This window comes from Rana temporaria, chromosome 6, assembly GCF_905171775.1.
Source record: "Rana temporaria chromosome 6, aRanTem1.1, whole genome shotgun sequence".
Lineage (NCBI taxonomy): Eukaryota > Metazoa > Chordata > Amphibia > Anura > Ranidae > Rana > Rana temporaria.
In genome coordinates this window covers 116,286,783-116,309,356 of record NC_053494.1, presented here as the reverse complement: position 1 = coordinate 116,309,356, position 22,574 = coordinate 116,286,783, and the positions used below count along the sequence as shown (strand labels likewise).

Below are 22,574 nucleotides of genomic sequence, written 5' to 3'. Positions count from 1 at the left end.
CATCGCATGTTAGGTAGGCAAAGCCTGTTGGAGAACTGAGACTAGTAGTTTCCCTTCAGGTCCACCTTGCTTTTGACTGACAATGGGCATATTTCAAAGCTGCTATTGGACTGAATAGTGGATATTGATCTGTGTTTTGTCAATTAAAAGGAGGCTGGGTCTGATAGGAACTACTCCTCTGTTTTCCATCAGGCTTTTCCCACCCAACAGGCACTGCGGCTATAAGGACTAGTTCCCTATCAGGTTGGTCTCCCTTGTGAGCTCATCATTTCCCAAGTATGGGCATTGCCATATTTGAGTAATACCATAACCAATCTCCCAAGCTTTCCCCACCCAAAAACCAAGCTTCTCGGCCATGCACCTATCTATGTGATGGGCACCGTGTCTGGGGAGGGAGCACAGCACACTGAGGAAGGATTGTCTACAGACACACCCTGGAATTTATAAAGACTGGAGCAGACAAATTATGTGAAAGGGTCTCCAATTTGACTTACATGTCTAAAAGTTATATTTAAATTTGGTGCATGCTGCGCAACATATAGAATGCACGCAAGAAACTTTTTGCGAATCTGTCTCTGTATGCCAAAAGAAAGTTGGTCTTAATTAGCTCCACTTTCAAGTGACATGAACTGTCAGTATTTCATTTAGAATTTGGTGCAGGTGTTGTGCTAAAATGTAGAAGTGGAGCAAATTGGAACTACTTGAAATTGCTTGCATTGGAAAATGCAGAAAAATGGATGATAGTGCAAGTATGCCCAGAATCATCTATAATACTTCGTAAAGTGATTGTAAAGCTTGATTTTTTTTTTTTTTTTAAACAACAAACATGTTATACTTACCTGCTCTGTGCAATGGTTTCACACAGTGCAGTCTGGACCCTTCTTTTCTCAGGCCCCCCCGCCAAGTGCCCCCATAGGAAGCTCGCTCCCAAACCAGGCTGTTTGCGCCTATTCAGACACACAGCTCAGCTCGGACCCACCCCCTGCTCTCTGCTGACAGATATTGATTGACACCACCAAGAGCCAATAGGTACAGATGCTCTCAGCCAAGCCTGTCAGAGCTGGGAGAGGGGGGAAAAGCTGCTGCAGATGTGCACAGCGCTGGACCAAGAAAAGGGTTCAGGTGAGTATTAAATGGGGGCTGGCCACTATTAAAAACTATTGCAATGCATTAAGGTAAAATACTTTTTACTTTTAGAACTACTTTAATGTTCATGCTGTTAGAAAGCATATTATATGATATTTTATTGTTGAAACAGTACAAACGGGCAAACAAGAAGGGGGGAGAAATGTCCCTAAAGGAGACACAGACAGCTATAAAATCCGACAGAAGTTATGCTTCACCACAGATACACACAACAAAATGGCCAAAGTTTGGCTTCAGTGGAGTTCTTTTAAATGTCTTTTCCATAGATGCCATCAAACCAATATATTTGCAATAATTTTCAGGACAACATCAGGAACAAAGTCAACGTATCATAGTAATATAACTTTGATGTTTGTTTTTCAGGCCACCAGCAGCTCTGTCCATCAACAGAAGTTGGCCAGAGCTCGAGACCGATCAGAGAAAGCAGATAGAAGGCGGCTTGAGGTTGAGAGGAAGAGGAGAGAGCGTGAGGAGCAGCTGCGGCTGGAGAAAGAGCAACAAGAGAGGATGGAAAGGATGAGGGAAGAGCTGGAAGAAGAGCAGCAGCGCAGGGGAGAGGAAATACGGTCAGTATATCTGCACAAGGGTGGTACTGTCACTAAATGCTCTTGTCTGCAGTCATTGTTACAACAATCTGGTCTGATAAAAAAAAGAAAATAGATTAGGTTTGGCTATTAAAATTATCATTTTTTTAGACTCAGTGGTAGATTTCAGTAATTTTATCATAGAACGATCATACATTTTTGTTGTAGTTGTGTGCAATTCAATATTTTCAAGAGTCTGAGCTAGATTGTACCAACAGTGTAATAACTGAACCTCCTAATTTCAGCTGTAGTCTCATCTACAGATGAAAGCTACTACAGTGGTCTAATCAGTCACACACTATGTGAGGACTATGTTTGCCTCGATAGGGATGCACAGGCGTTTTGTGCATCCCCATTCAGGCAGACTTATTCATGTCACTTGGGACGCAGCAGCTGCACAGACACAGCTCCTGCTCCCACTTTGACAGCCATACAAATGTGAATGCACAACAGCCTCTATGCAGCCACTGCATCCCACATGAATGAATTAACGGAACTGCCTGTACAGGGATGCATGGCATGGTGCACCTTTATGTATGCCCATGTGAACAAGGTCTTGGAGGAGCCAGACAAACTATCTGATTGTACAATCCCTGTACAATCTCATTTAAATTTAACAATACTGTGTAATAGGAGGACAAACCTACACCATCCAATCAATTTCTATCCGATCGCACGGGCCCTCAATGTACATAATTGTCTGTAGATCTAAAGGAGATTGTACAATCAGATTGTTTGGTGCATGGTCAACTTAAGAGGGGTGTGGGCAACTGTAAACAATGTTGTGAGCAGATTTTCAGCACCCCCTGGTTTATTTTTCATGCACAATTTATTTGCCAAATTTATGTGGAGTATGAATGAGTTTAATCAGTTGATCCACTGCTGTTTTCATTTGTAAAAATGTGTTGTACATACCCAGTGGCGGCCCAGCCATGCAGGGCACAGGGGTGCCGCCCTCTAATACATGCGCCTGGCCCCTAATCTACATGCAGGCTGCCAGACGCATGGTTTCAAATGGGCTTTGTTTTTTTGAAGCACATGATTAGAGCCTGAGGCTCTAATTGGCTTAAAAAAGGGTTTGGGGCAAAGAGCACTACGCCCTGAGCTCACTCAGTTGTGTGACAATAGCAAATTAATATTTTCAATTGTCTTCCTGATTCTCCTCCTGACCAATCAGTAAGGGGGTCCTGAGACCCGACTGGCCAGGGAGTCTAAGGACCCACTTCCTGTTCGGCCGTGAGGAGAAGCATTGCAGTCCTAGCCCTCTCCATACCTCTGCTGGAAGAGGGAGTTCTCTGAGATCTGCCTTCGCAGCTCATACTTCATCCCTCATAAGTCTCCGTCCAGCAACAGGAACAGGGAAGTTGGTGTGATCCCAGTGTGATCGGTGGCCCCTCTATCCATGACGGTGAAGGAAGGAGGTGGGGTGAAGGCCAGACTCTTCTCTGGGAAACGTTGCCTCCTCTGCACTGCTTTCAGATTTGTTCGGCCCCGGCTCTTCCTTCCCCCTGCCACCTAAGGTAAGGAGGACTCTGCTGTCTTCTCGTTCGTCTACCGTGTGGGGGTTGTCAATCGCCGCTTTCCCGTCCATCTCCCGTGGGGGGGGGTCGCCCTCTTCCCATCCCCCCACAAAAATATTGAGCACCAGCCGCCACTGAACATCCCTATCCTTGGACCCAAGAGTTGTAGTATGTTGGAGGCCTAACCTACGTCTCTCCCCTGGGTTCTTTTAGTTATGTAAATCTTCTTGCATTCATGCATGGTTTATCAGAAGCAAGCCTTGCCTGGGATCTCAGCACAAAAGTTGATAGTAACATACACAACAGGGACTTATTCATAAAATATTTATTTGATGAACGTCAAACACTGAGATTTCCTTAATAGAGTAACCCCTATAATTGTTTGCTCCATCTAACGGCAAATATGTGCTATATTCTTTTGTTTCAAAAAAACATCAAAAGAATTTTGGTCTCTAGATGGAGCTGACGATAATAGGGATTACTCCATTCGAGAAATGATGTCCAGAATTGGAATTGTTTTATAAATGAATCCTCTAGATAGCACAAAGGCAGTTGTAAGGATTGTATGGTAGGCAGAGGCACATACAATGTTGTGGTGGCAGAGGCCAGAAAGGATGCTACAAAGTGTCAACAAACCACAAGGATTTGATTTTTACAAATAAACCTCAAGATCAACCATCTGCCTGCAGGACTACTTATTTAAATACTTTTTTACATTTTGTGCAGCATTAGGCTTTAATAATGTAATTTACCATGAGTGCTGAAACGTATAGCTATAACAGACCTTCTAAGGTTTTCCTCTTGTCCAGATACACAAAACCTGTTTCTTCCTAGACAGGGGTGCTTTGAAAAGACCTTTATTTGTGCTGTGTAACAGGTTTTAGGGAAATGTTATAACTCTCAAGTTAAAGTAAACTGAATGTACTTACTTAACGTGAGCACGTGCTTAAATTTGTTATTGCAGTGTTTTGCCTAAAGTATCTTCACTTTAGCTTTCACTTTTCCTCTTTACTACTTTTGTTATCGTACTGTAAAATATATTTATATTTATTTTACTATATATATATATAAAAACAAGAGGGGAGAAGGAACTAGGTTTTTTTTTAAAAAAGGGGAGAGGAATTCCCCCATCCATCAATGGTTACAGATGGGTTTGTGCTCAGATTCTAGATCTGAAATCGGAACATGACAAAAAAATATGTTAGTTAGTCCTTATTCAGGTGGGACCATTGTCCTTGATTTTCTTCGGCTTTCCTTTTTTCCACATTGGGGATTGTGGGCTTTTAGTCGAACCGGTATTGGCTGGGGCGGTGTCCATGTCCGCTTCGTGGGAGATGAGTTTTAGTTGTAGTGGTAGGTGTTCCCCTTCTGAAAGGCTGGAGAAGGAGTAGGTTCTTCCTTTGTCATAAAATGTAACCGCAAAAGGAAAGGCCCATCTGTATTTAATTTATTTTTGTGTTAAGACCAATAATAATGGTTTCAGTTCCCTCCTGCGCTGGATAGTAGAAGGGGAGAGATCTGCAAATAGTTGAGTATTGAGTGACCTTGATATTACAAATGGGGGGAGGATCTGGCCTGTTTCATTACCTCTTCCTTATTGAAATAATAGTGGGGCTTGACAATGATGTCTCTGGGTTTACCATCTTTCCTTGGGGGTCCCAGAGCCCTATGGGCCCTATCAAGTTCCAGGCAGTGATGAGGTACAGTAGGTAGCAAGTTTCTGAATAATTCCTGGACTGCTGATGATACATCTAGAACTTTTTCAGGGAGCCCCCTGATTCTGATATTGTATCTGCGAGATCTGTTCTCGAGGTCATCAATTCTAGAGATGGCAAAATCCAGTTGTTCCTGAACTGTGTGTATATGTTTCAGATATTGATTTGATGAGGCCACCGTTATTTCCAGTTTGTGTTCAATTCAATCAATTCTTGATCCCAAATTCTGAAAGTCAGCTTTCAGTGATTTTGGCTGCTGTTTGTGCCAGTCCCTTATACTTTTGAAATAAATCTGCCATATGTTTTGCCTCATTGCTGGGAAAGGCTTCTGAGGTAACATAAACAGTTTGGACTGAAGAATTGTGTCCTGAGGCGGAAAGGGCATAGTCAGACATTACGTTTCCAGGGAATGGCTCAGAGAAGGTTGGAGCAGATGTAAGTACCTGATAGAGTCCTGCCTGGTGTCCTGAGGTAAAAGTTGGTGCTGCAGAATTAATAGTCTGCCTGTGTTCAGTGAGGCAGAGCTCACTTGAGGCAGAGTGCTGTGCTGTGGTGGCCATTTTGGAATTTTGTCCACCGCCTCAAATTGCGGCTGTAATTCCCTCTTATTTGGGGATTTTTTTGCATGGGGGGTTCCCGGGCTGTTAAGGGGTCAGTTAGTCCATTTTGGGGGCTGTAGAGTCGCTGTGCTGTTCGCTATGAGCACCGCTGCATTAGGCTGGAGTGGAGCTCTCGGCTCAGGCGGCCATTTTCTGAGCTCCACACGTCTTCATTTTGTTATTGTTTTAAACTATATGTAATCAATTATGAATACACAAGTGAATTGGATGTTGTTTTCTTAAACTTACCTATGCTGTCACTTTAGAGCAGTGGTTCTCAACCTGGGGTCGGGACCCCCTCAGGGGTCAAATGACGATTTGCCAGGGGTCACCAAATCCTGGTCTGTTCCTGAAGCCTGCACCGCTCTCCCAGCCTTTTCACGGCCGCCCAGCTGGGCTGTTCCTGGAGCCTGTGGCCACACACTCAGCCTCTTCGCAGCCACCCATTCAGTTCACGACTTGGCTGGGGGGCAGAAACTAGAGGTCAGCTGGTGAGGAATGTGAAGTGGGAGGGGCTGCAGGAGACACAACAGAGCTGGAGACACAGTGAAGCCGGAGACACAGCGAGTAAAACTACCTGTGAGTTGCCATTAAAAGTCCCCACTACAGTTCTCAGATCAGCAGATGACCTTGATCAAGAGCACCTAAGTTGGCTGATCAGAACTTCCCCCAGCACTGCCACTGATCCCACCCTCCACCAGCACTGTTACTCCTCCCATTCCCCTCACCCCCCACCAAGGAGTAAGAGAAAGAATAAAAAATAGAGAATACATGGAAGGGAGAGGAAAAAAGGGTGAGGAACAAAGAAAAAGGGAGAGAAATAATAAGAGAAAGAACAAGAAAGATGGCTAAAGTGAGGGATGGGGGGGAAAAGACAAGAAATTAGGATAGAGAGAGATAAAAGGGAAAAAAAGGAGAACAAAGAGAGCGGTATGTACTAAAATGTACCATAAGGGGTTTTAATACTCAGGGAGCACTAAATGTCCGTGGGTTAGGGGCAAAAGTGACTTGTCTTGCCTTGGGTGCTGACAACCCACGCTACGAAAAATTTTACTGTTAGGGGTCCCCACAACTTGGGACATTTTATCAAGGGGGAAAAAGAAAATCGCGCTGACCAAAACAAATGTGATTAAATAAATGAATATACAGATAGGCAGCAAAAACGTGACAAAGCACAAATATATGTGAAAAAAGAAAAAATTGCGCCAGTCTTATTACTGACACTCAAGTCCATTGTGAATAACACAAATATTAATGTGAAATAAAAGTCCAAAGATTATTGATGTTTCAAAATGGCGTTTTCGCCATTTCCGGTTCCTGGCGATCAAAGCGAGGCCTGGTTATTTAAAGCGATGCATCACTGCAGAGACCATCCCATTGAAAAAGTTATCGTATGACGAAACGCGTCTGGTTTATCGGCGTGCAGTGAAGTCATCGCGTTTGTACGAGGAGGAAGGGCTCCTATCTATGCCGGCCGGCATCTGTTTCCTATATGCTGCAATACATTTTTATTGATGTAAGTAGTTTTTATCTTGTTTAATAAACACCGTTGGACGTATTACACTATGTGCGGCTTTCTTTCCTGCATGACATGCTGCTGAGCCCCCGGAATGGTCTTAGAGGTTCTGTCTGTGCTGATTTAACCACATCCCTCCGTGGATGAGGACATAAGGATCTGAGCTGCATACTTGATTCCATCCCGTGTTGTGACCATACTGCCTGGATATCCTGCTGTGGATTTTATAATAACGCTGTTATTTACCTATTATCTGGTAAGCCTCTGTCCATGTGGTGGTGGCTCACTATAATTATCGGTGCACTGGGTGTTGTCTGTTCCAGGAACATCAATAATCTTTGGACTTTTATTTCACATTAATATTTGTGTTATTCACAATGGACTTGAGTGTCAGTAATTAGACTGGCGCAATTTTTTATTTTTTCACATTTTATCAAGGGGTCACAGCACTAGTGAGGTTGAGAACCACTGCTTTAGAGTCTATCTTTCTTCAATATAAACTATAATAGTTTTTAGTAAACATATTTATATGGTTATAAGTTTTAACATTTATATTTAATATTTGTATTTTTACTATGTGTCTTTGTCTTACAAATAATCATCCAATACATGATAAAGGATTCCCTCAGCACTGTGGGTTATTGAAAGTGACAGAACAGCAGTTTGCTTTTTCAGATTAACACCAAAAAGGAGTTCCCTTATGTGTGTAATTTTCAGCTCAGGCTATTGAACTTTGTAAACAACAATAAAGAATCTAAGGAGATTGAGAAGCCAGGATATTTCATACTGACCTGAGAAATAATTAACATTATTTATTAGTGCTGAACATAATGAGTAAAGAAAATATATACCAAGCCAATTAGAACTTTTTCCCTTAAGTGTAAAGATATCAGACATATAGGAAGTGCATTAGCTTCCATTAGTTATAAGAGATGACTACTCACAATGAGCATATTCTGCCTTTTTAGAATACGGAAGAAGCAGGAGGAAGAAGAGAGACAGCGGCAGGAGCAGGAGAGAGTTCGGAGGATGCAGTTGGAACATCAAGCACTAGAGAGAGCACGGCTCCAGCAAGAGGAGTATCGGCGAAAGCTGCAAGAAATTCAGAAGAGGAAACAGGAGGAAGAATTGGAGAGATTGGGTAAGGTTGTAATACACCGTGTATCAGCACCAAAAAATGTCTTTAGAAGCAAACCTTGCATGGGATCTCATTGCAAAAGTTAACACTGAAAGTAATACGCACAACACTTAAGGATCCTTTTATAAAACATTCATTGGATGAATGTCAAACATTGAAATTTCCCCAATAGGGTAATCCCTATGAGTGTTGGCTTCATCTGATGGAACAAAATCACATAGCTGCATTGAAGGGCCAGTCCATTGAAAATTAGGAGCTCCTAATAAGTAGAATTACCTGTGTTTACAGTATATCCATGATTCCTGGAGTGAGATATCGGCACCTTTTAGTTCCAAGAACCTTCCATTGCCATCGTGATGGGTTTTCACTCGCCCATGGTTGCAGGAAAGAAATATTCTCTGTCTATGGCCTGCCTAATTTTTAGGTTTTAATTTATTATACATTAAATAAAATGCTGAAGGAGGAGTTGTAAGTCGGGAACTGAGGAGAGGAGGAGATCTTGCTGCTGAAATACCTGAAAAATGTAAAAAGCTAGGGATGAGAAAGCCAATTAATTGTTTATTGCTGGACATACATAACAATTAGATTTACTAACGGTTATATAGTTTGATGACCTACCTGATGGGCCCAAAATGTATGAAATGTTTGGAAAGGTGCTAGTACTAAGATGGGAAATGTGATAGAGTTTATGCAATCGGAATGTAAATGTGTGTGGCTGGCTTTAGACTGATATTCTAGGAAATACAAATGTAGAGACAGTTAAGTTATATATAAAAAAATAGCTTTAAAGAGGATATGGTAATTGGTTGTGTGGAACCATTTACTCGTAGGATTGTTCTGTGGTCAGACTTGGTCATACACAAGGCAGAAACTGCACAAAGACAGTTTTCAGTTTCCAGTGCTTGTAGCTGTTTTACAGTCATAGGCATCTCTAGTAAATATTGGGATTGCTTGTATGGAGCAAAAAGCCCTTCAGGTATAGGTCATTTTAGTGTTAGTATACTACAATGAATATAATTCTTGTATCAGAAAAGGTAGTGTAATAGATATATCATAATGGATGAGGCATTCCCTACCCTTCCCTGTCATATAAAAACAACATTACCACAGATGTTCCAGCTTCTTCATGTGTGATTACTGATTACTCGTGTGTGATATTATATAAATTGTTTGATTATCTTGTAATCTAACTATACCCGCAGCACTGGAACGCCAGAGGCAACAGGAACAGGAGCACTTAGAAGCAGAAGAACGCATGCGTCTTTTAGACATGGCAGCAGAAGAACGTGAAGAATACCAGAGGATGAAACGGGAAAGAGAGGAACAAGCCAGGCAAGAGGCAGAACGTCAGAGGTTGATGGCAGAGGCAGAAGCCAAAGCGCTAATGGAAGAAGCTCAAAGACATGCTCAACTGTTAGCAAGGTAGCGCAATCATCCTAATACCTTTTAAGGATACTGCATGGTTTTTAACATTGTTAAACCTGTTAACAATTCTACTAATCCTAGCTTGCAGTCAAAAAAACATGGATGTGTCTTTCTAGAAACTGATAAAGAACAATAGAGACTCTGTAAGTGACCATGTATTGAGTCAGATACGTAAAGTCAACCTCTAGTTCTGCACAGTAATAGGTGAAGTTGAAAGGATTTTGGTTCCTGCCGTGAAAAAATGCACTGCTGTACATTAAAAAATTGTACAGTGATGCACAAAAATACACGTCACCGCACATTGGATGGGGCTTTACTAGACATGTGCAATTTGTTTAGTTTCTAATTAGTTTTTAAAACGAAAATTAGGTAATTCATAATTCCGAATTTTCGTATGTCCAAATTTTTTTATTTCTGGATTTTCGTATTTCCGAATTAAATTAAAACATTTGTCATTTTCAAATTTTTTAATTTTCAAATTTCTTCAATTTTCGATTTTTCCAAATTCCGAATTTTCGAATTCCAAATTTCCAAAAAAAACAGAAATTCAAAAATCCGAAAATTCAGAAAGCAAAAAAATTTGGAAATGAAAAAAAAAACGTAATTTTGGTAATTCGGAAATACATTTTTTTTTTTAATTTTAGATTTTCTAATTTTTTTATTTTCGAGATTCCGAATTCTCGAATTAAAAAATTTAGAATTTTCGAAATTTTCAATTTCCGAATTTAAAAACATTTTTTTTCGGAATTTCGAAAATTAAAAAATTTGAAAATTCGTAATTTTCGAAATTGCAAAATTAAATCATTTGAAAATTCGTAATTTCGAAATTCAAAAATGACAAATTCCAAAGTTTCAAAAAAAAAAAATTAGAACATTCCAAAATTTCTTATAAAAACATATAAAGGTGTGAATTGAAAACCAGGTTGTAGCCTTGCACACCTGTTCCACTGATGCCTGGTGACAGATAGCCCAAGAAGCCCCTATACACCTGGTAGAGTGACCCATCAATCAAAACTGTGGATTCCTTCCTTTCAAACCACAGAGAAAGTAGTTGCCAAATCCATGTGAAATAGTCAACTTAAAGCGGAAGTAGACCCACCCAAACAACAGTAACACTCCCATTGGTTGTGCTCGCATCCAAACTGTCAAACCATCCAATGTCTGGTGTAATAACTGATCACATGTGCAGCATCATGGCAGTTGTAGATTAAACAGAGGCAAAGATGAGAGCTTCCTTGGCAGAAAACGATAGGGGGGTTTACTTACACTTTAATAGCCGGTGACCCATCCTTGGTCCTTTGGGAAGCACAAATAGCGAGTCCAACTGCCTAACTTCAGCAGTCAATTTGAAATACATTTTTATAACCCGCACCCCCATCCAATGTGTGAAGGGCCCTGTCTCCTGGTGACTCAGGCCTGGGAAAAAAAGAAGGCAAGACAATATCTAGATTAGGATGAAAAGGCGAAACTACCTTTGGCAAAAAAGACGGATAAGGACGAAGAACTACCTTGTCGTTATGGAGTATCAAAAATACTCGAAAGAGCCACTAATTCTGATGCCCTTCTTGTTAAGGTAATAGCGACCAGGAAGATAACTTTCCAAGTTAGAGGCACTAATGGAAGATCCCTGATTGGCTCAAATGCTGGTCTCTACAAGACTGACAATACCAAGTTGAGATCCCACGGGGCAATGGAGACCTAATTAATTAGAGGAACCATATAAGTAAGTCCTTGAACAAATGCTCATACCAGAGAATAGAAAGCAATTGGCCTCTGGAAAAATTTCGCCAAGGCAGGCCCCTTAATGGTACACAGGGCAAGCTTCAAATCTACTGCAGACTGGAACAGGAATCTCTGCAAAGGACAACAAGAGAATCCAGATATCTCCTGTTCTATGCTGTCAGAAAAGTATCCTGCAGAGGTCTGGAATTAAATTGAGCACAAAGGACAACCATCTTCCCCAACACCCTCATCCAAGTGTAGATCAATGAACTCCTTATCCCCCTGAGGAAAGCCACCTGACTTCTCAGACACACGTTTCTCTGGAGGAAAGCCCAAATGCTCCAGTCTCTGAGTTGGTAGTAAGACTGACTTTTGAATATTAAGGGCCCAGCAAAGTCTTTCCAATATCTAAACCATGAGGTCCACATGGTGCCGCAGTTGCAGAGGTGACTGCTCTTTGAGTAGCAGGTCTTCTAAGTACCCCAGAATGGGCACCCCCTGGATCCTTAAAAGACCCCAGAATGGGATCTGAAATTCTTGTGAAAACCCAAGGGGCAGTGGCCAGACCAAACAGCAATGCCACAAACTGAAAATGCTAATTCTCTATAGCAAAGCAGAGAAACCTCTGATGAGGAGAAAAAATTGGGAGATGCAGATAGGTGCCTTTTATGTTGACCTGAAAATATCCCTGTTGCAGTAAGGCTATCACTGTTCACACTAATTCCATCCAAATTTTTCTGAAGAAAGTTGTTCAGATTTTTCAGGTCCTAAATTGGTTGAAAATTGCCATCTGGCTTGAGGACCATAAAGATATTCAAGTAAACCCCACTGCACCCCCTGCAAAAGAAGGTGGCAGAACACCTGAAAAAGCAATGATCTTTTTGCAGATTCGCTGAAATATTTAAAAGCATAAAACAAGGAGGAGGAAATTCTCAGAACTCCAATTTGTACTCCCGAGAGACCATGCCCCAAACCCATTTGTCCACCACTTCCTCCTTCCATGTTTCCATGAATTCCAGAAACTGTCCCCCGATCCGAGAGATTGGGGGTACCCCTTCTTAGCGAGGTGGACTTGGAGTCTGACTTTGCTAACTAAGGGGCCCAGTTTTTCTTGTGAAATTGGCCTTGAGGCTTCTCGCTAGAGGTCTCTAATCTTTTAACTGCCGGGTCCTTCAAGACCGGAACATCCTCTATTGGACATGTTAATTTCTTGTTAAGACAAGAAGCCCCAACATCCATAAAGGGCATATGTGTTCTCTTAGCAACCTTTTTCTCCATCGGATAAAGCTACTCAATAAACATTTTAGGGGGAAAAAACACCTGGTCAGAATGAGCCTATTCTGAAAAAACTACTGCCTCTAAATGGGGGTGTAATGTAAATGACTAAGCCCCTTGCGGCGGTCACCAGAAATCCAGCGGCAGATATTTTGTAGGTGCAGATTCAACTAAATGCAAATCCAAATCAGATCTGACCATCTCTGATATAGAACTCATGAAGGATTTCTGAGCCTGGGAGGCACTCTGACCCTGGAATTATAGCACTGATCGCTGTAAAAATGACACTGGTCCCAAAAATGTGTCAAAAGTGTCCGATGTGTCCGCCATAAAGTCGCAGTCACGATAAAAATCGCAGATCGCCGCCATTACTAGTAAAAAAAAAAAAATAATAAAAATGCCATAATTTTATCCCCTAATTTGTAGACGCTGTAACTTTTGCGCAAACCAATCGATAAACGCTTATTGTGATTTTTTTCTTACCAAAAATATGTAGAAGAATACGTATCTACCTAAACTGAGGAAAAAATTTTTTTTTAGATATTTCTGGGGGATATTTATTATATCAAAAAGTAAAAAATAGTGCTTTTTTTTTCAAAATTGTCCCTCTATTTTTGTTTATAACGCAAAAAATAAAAACCGCAGAGGTGATCAAATACCACCAAAAGAAAGCTCTATTTGTGGGGAAAAAAAGGACATCAATTTTGTTTAAAGTGGTTGTAAACCTACTTTTTTTACTTTTACCTACAGGTAAGCCTATAATAAGGCTTACCTGTAGGTATAAAGAATATCTCCTAAACCTGTACGGTTTAGGAGATATTCCCCTCGCAATACGCCGCTGATTGCAGCGGCGCATGTGCAGGGGGGATCCTCGGCTGAATGCGCGGGAGTGACGTCATCGCCGCTCCAGCCAATCACAGCGCTGGAGCAGGTAAGTTCCCTACCTCATTCCGAGGTAAGTATTTCATAATGAGCTAATATGCGGTGCATACTAGCTCATTATGGCTTTTGCCTTGCAGGGTTAAAAAAAAAAATGCATATGCGGGTTTTAAGAGCCACGTTGCATGACTGTGCCATTGTCAGTTAAAGCGACGCAGTGCCGAATCGCAAAAAGTGCTCTGGTCTTTGGCCATTGAAATGGCCCGAGGCTTAAGTGGTTAAAATATCCGGTTTTCAATTTTCGGCAAAGCTTGCTCTATTTAATTTTGCCAAAATCATCTTTGGTGTGTTCCTAGTACCACAATGTTTACTATGTGCTTACTGTGTACAAATAGATAAAACATATATTTTTCTTTTGTCCTAACAGGCAGACAGCAGCTCTGGAGAAACAACTGCAGTTTAACAGAGGACTGATGAAGGAGTCGGTTGGCATGGACCAGACCCAAGGTGTCTCCAGATCTTGGGTGTTCTCTTACTTTGAGTTACTGGAACTCCTTGGGCTGCCTCTACCTGTGGAAGGAGAGTTGGTTTAGAACGTTTTGCTTTTAGGATGTGTGTACACTAGCAAAGAAAACAAAAAACAATCATGTAAATTCAGTGTATATTTAAAGCTACAGTTTAGAACGTTTTTTGACTAAAACACCCAACAAATTACAGTAAAATCTTGGATTGAGAGTAACTTGGCTTGAGAGCGTTTTGCAAGACAAGCAAAATGTTTTAGTAAATTTTGCCTTGATATACAAACGATGTCTTGATATAAGAGTAGCGTCATGTCACAACTTAGTATAAAAAAAAAAAAGAAGAGAGGGGCCTCTAAGTGTAGCAATATGGTTACATTTAATGAAGGTACAACATTTAGCAACTCACATGGTTGAAGATTAAAAGAGGCACATCTAAGTATGCAGGCACCCGGGGTAAAGCTGTCCACACAGACCATTCTCTGCAGCGCCAACAACGTCATCCCTTCCACGCTGCGCTCCATGAGCCCTTCAAGCCTCGCTTTCAGATCGCTCTACTGCAGGGTAGTCTTCCCAGTCACAATTACAGACTGACAGCGGAGATGTCTATCAATGCCACACATAGAATGAGGCATCATGTAAACTGCAGCTGGTAAACGGATGTTAAGGAGCAGTTGGGCATTTTTTTCAGCTGCTCCTGAACTCTCCTCTGTTATATTATCAGTATATGTACACAGGGTCATTTATAGTCATTTCTAGGCAGTTGAGTTTAGAGGAATTTTTTGGAATGCAAAAAAAAAAAATGCTTTCCGAAGCTTTTACAGGCATTTCAAGCGTCAAACACATCTAAACGCAGTAACTTGCAGTTAGCCAAATTTCATTTACAGTTTTTTTTTTTTCATTTTTGTCTATTTGGAAAAAAAAAACACAAACATGGCAAAACTGAGCTAAATACGGCCGTTACTATCTGCCAAGTTAAATCATTCAGGAGAGGTTATAAAAACGTCCCGAGTACATGAAGCCTAAAGCCTTTTGTGCAAATCTTTTTTTTTTTTTTATGGATTTGAAATGAGATACATTGTTGCTTATGGAACCATGCACACAGCTGAATAAAAATCAATAATACAGTGTTGAGTACAGAGCAGTAAAGCAAAAATAGAAAATGTAACATTTGAGTTCTGTAATTTACTCATACGCTTGTTTACGTGAATATAAGTGAGTATCTTACAACACTGGCAACGAAGAAGGATTTTACACACCTATCCTCAACATAACTCAGGTCTTTACACACAGGTTTACTGACAGACTTTCTGTCACCAAGTTCCGGAGTAAACATCCGTAAATGATTTTCCTGTGTGCAACTGGCCTAAAATAGTGGTATTTAGGCTTTATGTGGTTGCTGGAAAACTTTCTATATTATCTAATTGCTTCTTTACTTTCTCAGGGGCTACAGCAGTGTACATCCCCACCACAAATCCCAGTGCTTACCAGCTACAATAGTTAATACAAAACCAATTGATGCTGTCACATTTCTCCCTTAGATTCTCTATTCTTTCCCCTCAAAATGCCTGTTGCCTGGCTGTATGTATTTGTTGACAGCCATTGGATTAGGCTGGTGGCCAGGCAACTAGCGTTTCAGAAGGGGAACGTCAGCAATTGAAGGCTATGAATTTTTCTTAATATATATATTTTTTTTCCATTCACCAAATATTACTAAAGTTTGTGGAGCCTTTTTTCTAATACGCAGTCTTGCTAAAAGAAATGAACCCAAATCCTTCATAAAATATTATGACAATAGTTTCTTTTACACAAAATAAATACCAAACATACTTTCAAAGCTGATCTATTAATAAAAATGACACTTCACGTGGAACAATAGATTCTACAATTTTTTTTTTTTAAAGATATATTGGACTTTTATGGTACCAGAGAGGGACGACCCCACCAGATTAAAAAGTCACAATGTTTTATTACACATAATTAAAAATGTTTGTGTAGTAAAAACTTTAGAATGCGATTCCAAATATTATGTCGGCCATACTCATAACCATCGTTATTAGTCTTTGCAAATTGATCCAAGAGGTTAACGTGTTTCACCCAATAGCTTCCTCAGGACCTCCTTAGTTTGGTTGCAAAGAAAGATGGCCTAACTAAAGAAAAGAACATACAATAATGAGCATAAATCCTATAGTGCTTTAAAATTATCAACATCTTATGTCTTAAGCCCCATACACACGGTTGAACTTTTTAACAACAAACTTCAAAATGAGCAGGTATTCCAAAAAATCTGACCAGTTTTCATCGGATAAAAGTTCGCTCTGCAAACGGACACATTTTTCCGCAACAAAAGTCCTACAGAAGTCCACACGTATGCTCAGAACCAATGTTAAAATCAATCAACAATAGCAGAAGTTGACCAAAGGGTGGCGGTAAAGAGCAGAAAAGAGCTGAAAAAAACATGTGATTTTGGGAAAGTTCGCTGAAAAAGTACTGCCGTGTGTATGCATACCAAGTTCACGGCCAACGCCCTTCAAACAAAAATCCACGGAAAAGTTTGTTTGAAGTCCGATCGTGTGTATGAGGCTTTAAAATGTCAACATACACATCACTTTTTAACCAAACTAAGGCACTCCTGAGGAAGCCAATAGGCGAAACGCATCAACCTCTTGGATCAATTTGCAGACTAATAATAAAGGTTAGAAGTATGGCCAACATAATATTGTATTGTACAAATTTTAATCGATTGTAATAAAACATTGTTACTTTCTTAATCTTGTAATAATAATAATAATAATAATAATAATAATAATAATGTGGAACAACAGATGTCAGCTTAAAAAAAAAAAAAAAAACCTCTGTCTTGACATAAAAAAAAAAAATCACATCGTTTTTACAGATCATGGGCATTGTGGGCGATCCAAATCATTAGTGATCGTAGGGGTCTATTGTTTTCAATCACAACAGTAAACTTGTACTGATACACAGAGATCAGCAGGGTCCATCCAATGTGCAGTACAACTCCTTTTCATAGAGGGAAAAATCTGGGAAGCATTCACTGATCTGATCTGTGAGTGGAATTCAGTAGGATAGGATTTACCCAGAAATCTGTGCTAGGATTAGATCACAAATGCAGAAAAGAACATTGATGTTTCCAACTGTATAGGCTAGGTCCAATGGTACATTAACTTTCATTAGAAACACCTGAATGTCCATGTAAAGTCCATGTACCCAATCAGAAGTGTAGGCTGAAATTCATTCTATCAGGGGAGAAAGCTCAATGACAATGAGCGTTGAGTCCCTGACCTGCCACAGGTACGTAGATAAGGGATTTTCACATTACTTGCTGCATGCCTGTTCTGGGTTTGTGCCTTAAAATAATGAAGGCAAGCAAAAAGCAATTTGGTGATAGCTATTCATTTTTTTTTTTCAAAGGAGAGGTTCATTTTACAGCTAGACACACACACAAATTAATTGATTAAACAATTGCTGCACAATCTAATTAAAGCTGAACGTTAATATTGTTAAAAATAGAAAAAACTTGCTGTGGGGTCCCACTAGGGGGATTGGAAGAGGCGTTATTACTTACTGTACTCCACCAGGCTTAAGCACTGTTCTCTTCTCCCTGGCACTTTGGGTGGTCCCTCAGCAGTATCATATACAATGCAGGGCTATTAATCCAGCATTGTACATGAAGGAGACAAGAAGACCCTAGAAAGGTGGCAGTGCTGGAACAGTCAGCTATATGCAGTATACAGTGCTGTGTTCCGGCAACGGTCTAGGGAATTCCCATCCTGCTCCCAGGAACAAATTTAATTGGGCTGAGCTCTGCTCAGCCATTTACAAGAGGCTTTGTATTTCATGAATAAGTACAAGGCTTCCTCTGATTGGCTGAGGTAGAAATCATGACATTACCAGCCTGTCTCTCCACCACAGCAAATCAGAGGAAGTCTTGAACTCTTTCAAAAAATACAAAGCGCCCTGTGAATGGCTGAGCCAGACTTGATTTTCCTGTTTCTGCCAGAACACAGCGCCATATACTGTGTGCTGCTGATGCTACATACAGTTTATAAAGTGCTGACAGCAGCCATTTGTATTAGTAAAGAAAATGGTTTGGGCTGGCTTGGCTCAAACTAAAGTGAAATAAAGTGAGAGATAGTGGGCGCTTAAAGATATAAATTAAGTGATAATATAATATTATATATAATATATTGTGAATTACAAACCAAACATAGGATTGCCCAAACAGATTAGATGTAGGTGATAATTGACAAATACCAGTAAATGACAAATACCAGTATATAAATAGTGATCAAATAAATAAATGAATAAAGTCCATTCATAAGTATCTGTGTTCAGTAACTTGGATACAATAGTGCTTGTGCTCAAAGAAATGCTTAACGTCCACTGATAGGGGTCTCCACCTCCACCAAAACAGAAATTCACCCCAAATGTGCTCAAAAGAATGGCTCCTTACCACAAGGTGTTGACCTATTTAATTAAAAAGAGGTCAAAATAGCTTTAGATCACAAGCCCAGTACTTCAGAACTTCATGCGCGGCTTTATGTCCCTTGATACGGCCAGACTCCAAATGTTACAGGACCGGACAAAGAAGAAGGAAGACCACCATAGAATAATACCGTTTTATTGTAAAAAATATAAAACCATACAGTGCCAAATGGCCCCTTACTTTTGTAAGGGGCTGAACCCGGCACTGAGGCTGTTCAGCGTTGTAATGGCGAGGAGACTGTTCCACGCTGGGGACGCTGGCGTGCAATCCAACTCTCGGATTCAGAGAGCCAGCGGGACCGGAAGTGCGTGATTGTGCGTAACCAGGCGCCTCAACGTACGTTTCGTGTCAGGATCGCTTCCTGACGACGTTGAGGCGCCTGGTTACGCACAATCACGCACTTCCAGTCCCACTGGCTCTCTGGATCCGAGAGTTGGAACGCACAGCAGCGTCCCCAGCGTGGAACAGTCTCCTCACCATTACAACGCTGAACAGCCTCAGTGCCGGGATACAGGCACCAACAAAAGTAAGGGGCCATTTGGCACTGTATGGTTTTATATTTTTTACAATAAAACGGTATTATTCTATGGCGGTCTTCCTTCTTCTTTGTCCGGTCCTGTAACATTTGGAGTCTGGCCGTATCAAGGGACAAAGCCGCGCATGAAGTTCTGGGCTTGTGATCTAAAGCTATTTTGACCTCTTTTTAATTAAATAGGTCAACACCTTGTGGTAAGGAGCCATCCTTTTGAGCACATTTGGGGTGGATTTCTGTTTTGGTGGAGGTGAAGACCCCTATCAGTGGACTTTAAGCATTTCTTTGAGCACAAGCACTATTGTATCCAAGTTACTGGACACAGATACTTATGAATGGACTTTATTCCTTATTTATTCATTTATTTGATCACTATTTATATGCTGGTATTTGTCATTTACTGGTATTTGTCAATTTTCACCTAAATCTAATCTGTTTGGGCAATCCTATGTTTGGCTTGTAATTCACAATATATTATATATAATATTATATTATCACTTAATTTATATCTTTAAGCGCCCCCTATCTCTCACTTTTTCATATCACGGATTCAGTACACTGTTTCTTTGGGGAGCAGCTCATTAATTATTAACATTTATGGTTCATATTTTATATTATTAGTTGGCGCGAGATTTCTACCATTTTCATAAAGTGAAATAAAACCTGGAGTCAAGCCCTGTACACACAGCCAGGAATCCCGTCAGGAAAAAAAAACTTTTTCCTGACGGGATTCCTGCCAAGCTTGCCTTGCAAAGCTGTGTATACAGACAGCCACTCCAAAAGAACCACCATTTTTTTGAATGGCAAAAACGCAGTGACCTCATCGACTACGACGAGCCGGCGTCTCGTCACATTAGATTCCGTCGCCACCATCTTGCTACACCCCACACTAACTTTGTATGCTACCGCTCATGTGTCTAAGTGTTAACAAGCATGCACGTTTTTTTTTTTACACTCAGGTAAGCATACAGCCGACCGGTTTTCTCAGCAGGAAACACTCTGTCGGGAAACCCGACGAGAAAATAGAGCGCAGGGTTCTCTATTTTCCCATCAGGATACCCGGGCGGGAAAACTGCTAGGGAGCATTCACACAGCCGGGATTCCTGGCTAAATGCTCTCCAGGCAGTTTTTCTGCCAGGAAAACAGGTTGCGTGTATGAGGCCTTAGATCAGGGATCCTCAAACTACGGCCCTCCAGCTGTTGTAGAACTACACATCCCATGAGGCATTGTAACACACTGACATTCACAGACATGACTAGGCATGATGGGAATTGTAGTTCCTGAACAACTGGAGGGCCGTAGTTTGAAGACCCATGCCGTAGATTTTAACACTAACATAAGGGGTTACAATAGTCATCTTTATTCATTATGTAAAGCCCTTATCCCCCCCCCCCCCCCCAAAAAAAAAGGTAAAGAATATGTTTTTTTAAATGCTTTAAAAAGTGGTTGGCAGGAGTTCAGCTTTATTTGATAGTAGGGTTGGCACCGATACTGTTTTTTCTTTTTCTTTTAACCAGTACTTATATCTTTGCGTTGCGATTTTAAGTCCATACAAAATGGCTCAAAATCGCACTGCAAAACATGTGGTTTGAACAGGAATTCAGTGATTCCTATCTGAATCACATGCAATTTCCCACATCGCTCCTATGAACCCAGGCTGAAGTCACTATGACAAGTCTGGGTTCACACAGGAGCGGTGCGGAAACCTACATGTGATTTGGACAGGAATCGCACCGCATTCCTGTTCAAATCACGTGTGATCCTTTGCAGTGCGATGTGAGCCCATTTATTTAGTATAGCCTCAAATCGCAATGCAAAGGTATCGATTCTAGGGTATTGGCGCATTTGCACAAGTACTCATGCAAATGTTTAGTACCAGCGCAACCCTAATTGTCAGATTAATCTAAATCTGCCAGTGCATCTAGCATTACACTAAGTAAAGCAAGCATCTAGCACAGAGGAATCCATCTAATCTTTCCATTATTGTAACAGCATTAAAAGCAAATCCGCCAACACATTTCTGCCTAGAAGGTCCTTAATCATAGCTATGCAGCCACCACCCTAAAAAGGGGTTGTAAAGGTTTGGGTTTTTTTCCACCTTAATGCATCCTATGCGCTGCTGTCAATCATATCCAATGACGTAGCGTGCCGGACTCGGGACCGAGGATACAGTGAGCAGCTATAGCGACCAGCTATAATCACAAGAGTTCGCCCGCAAGAGCTTTCCACCATGCTCGCTTGCATGAAGGTGGAAAGTTCTTGCAGGTGGGGAGCCGAGGGACATCAGAAGACCAGGTTTGGGGCCACTCTGTGCAAAATTAGCTGCACAGTGGAGGGAAGTATAACATGTTTGTTATTTAAAAAAAAAAAAATGGTTTTGTACGTTTTGGTTTTATAATGGTAATAAACCCAAAAACATATCTGTTTTTGGGTTTATTACCATTATAAACCCAAAACGTAGTTTGTTTTGTGTGTGGAAAGCTTTAGATTTACATAAATCAACTATGTAGTGCAGAAAGATCCATTCAGGTTATAAACAGCTAGGTAGCGCTCATACGATGTAGTTGTTGGTAAATCTAATGGCGACTGTACAGACTGTAAATGCGCATGAAAAGGTTTAAGCTTTTTTTTTTTTAAGATAACAGACATTGAATAAAATGTTTATAGACAAAAGAAAACTCAAAAAGAAAAATTCTTTAACCAACAAGACATTAAAAAAAACATTACCATCATTTTTGAGAAATGTACAGATTTTGGGTTTCTCAGTCCGTTGTTTACAGTTTTCCAAGTTTTTTGCCAAAAAATGCAGGACACAGGGGTTATGATGCAACAAACAAGTAGAAAGATCTTCACGCCATACTCTCTATGCAGTAGATCTACCCCAGTTTATTTCTTTATAAAGCAACTTCGTCACTATACAAAGAAAAAAAAAGAAAGACACAAACTACGTTCCAGTGTAAAGAGCATGCAATGTAGAGGTAACTGTATGCAATGTCCTACCATTAACCTGTACTGTATGGTAAACTCCAAAAATAAACTTCTCTTATTTGTTCCCTTGTGGCCTGTGTATGTTATTGAAAGAATTTTTGGTATACCTTGTGCAAAAACGTTATATCTCCTGTATACTTCCTGCAGTATTTCAAAGAGCCCTTCTAGTTCTTAATTTGGACTACAGAATAATTAGACTTATGTTGTGAGATATGGGTAAGAGTAGTTTCAGCAAAAGACATATAGGCAGGGCTGACACACTCAGTCGACAAAAATGCTGTGGGTGGTTTAAATAAAATTCTGAGAATCTGGTGCAGCTGTGCATGGTAGCCAATCAGCTGGTTTCTATGCAGAGCTGCACCAGATTTTGCATGCTCCAGTTTTATATAAAATCAACCCACTGTGTCATCTCACGCCAGAACAAAGGAGCTGGGTGCATTTCTGGCAAAGAAACGGGTATTTTTCTGTAGGTTTTTTAAAGGGATTAAAAAATATGCAAAAATGTGCAT

The 22,574-nt window shown here is 40.6% G+C and overlaps 1 protein-coding gene across 2 annotated transcripts in view; it reads left to right on the top strand.

The window, feature by feature from the left end:
* Positions 1-14,281, top strand: part of KIAA2012 (KIAA2012 ortholog) — a 239,891-nt gene extending 225,610 nt beyond the window's left edge. For both annotated transcript variants that reach the window (XM_040357236.1, XM_040357234.1), the window contains exons 25-28: positions 1,510-1,712; positions 8,049-8,221; positions 9,421-9,640; positions 13,947-14,281. In XM_040357236.1, coding sequence (XP_040213170.1) covers positions 1,510-1,712; positions 8,049-8,221; positions 9,421-9,640; positions 13,947-14,112 — 762 coding nt within the window. In that variant the 3' untranslated portion in view covers positions 14,113-14,281. The remainder of the gene's footprint in view (positions 1-1,509; positions 1,713-8,048; positions 8,222-9,420; positions 9,641-13,946) is intronic.
* The last annotated feature ends 8,293 nt before the right edge of the window (positions 14,282-22,574 follow it).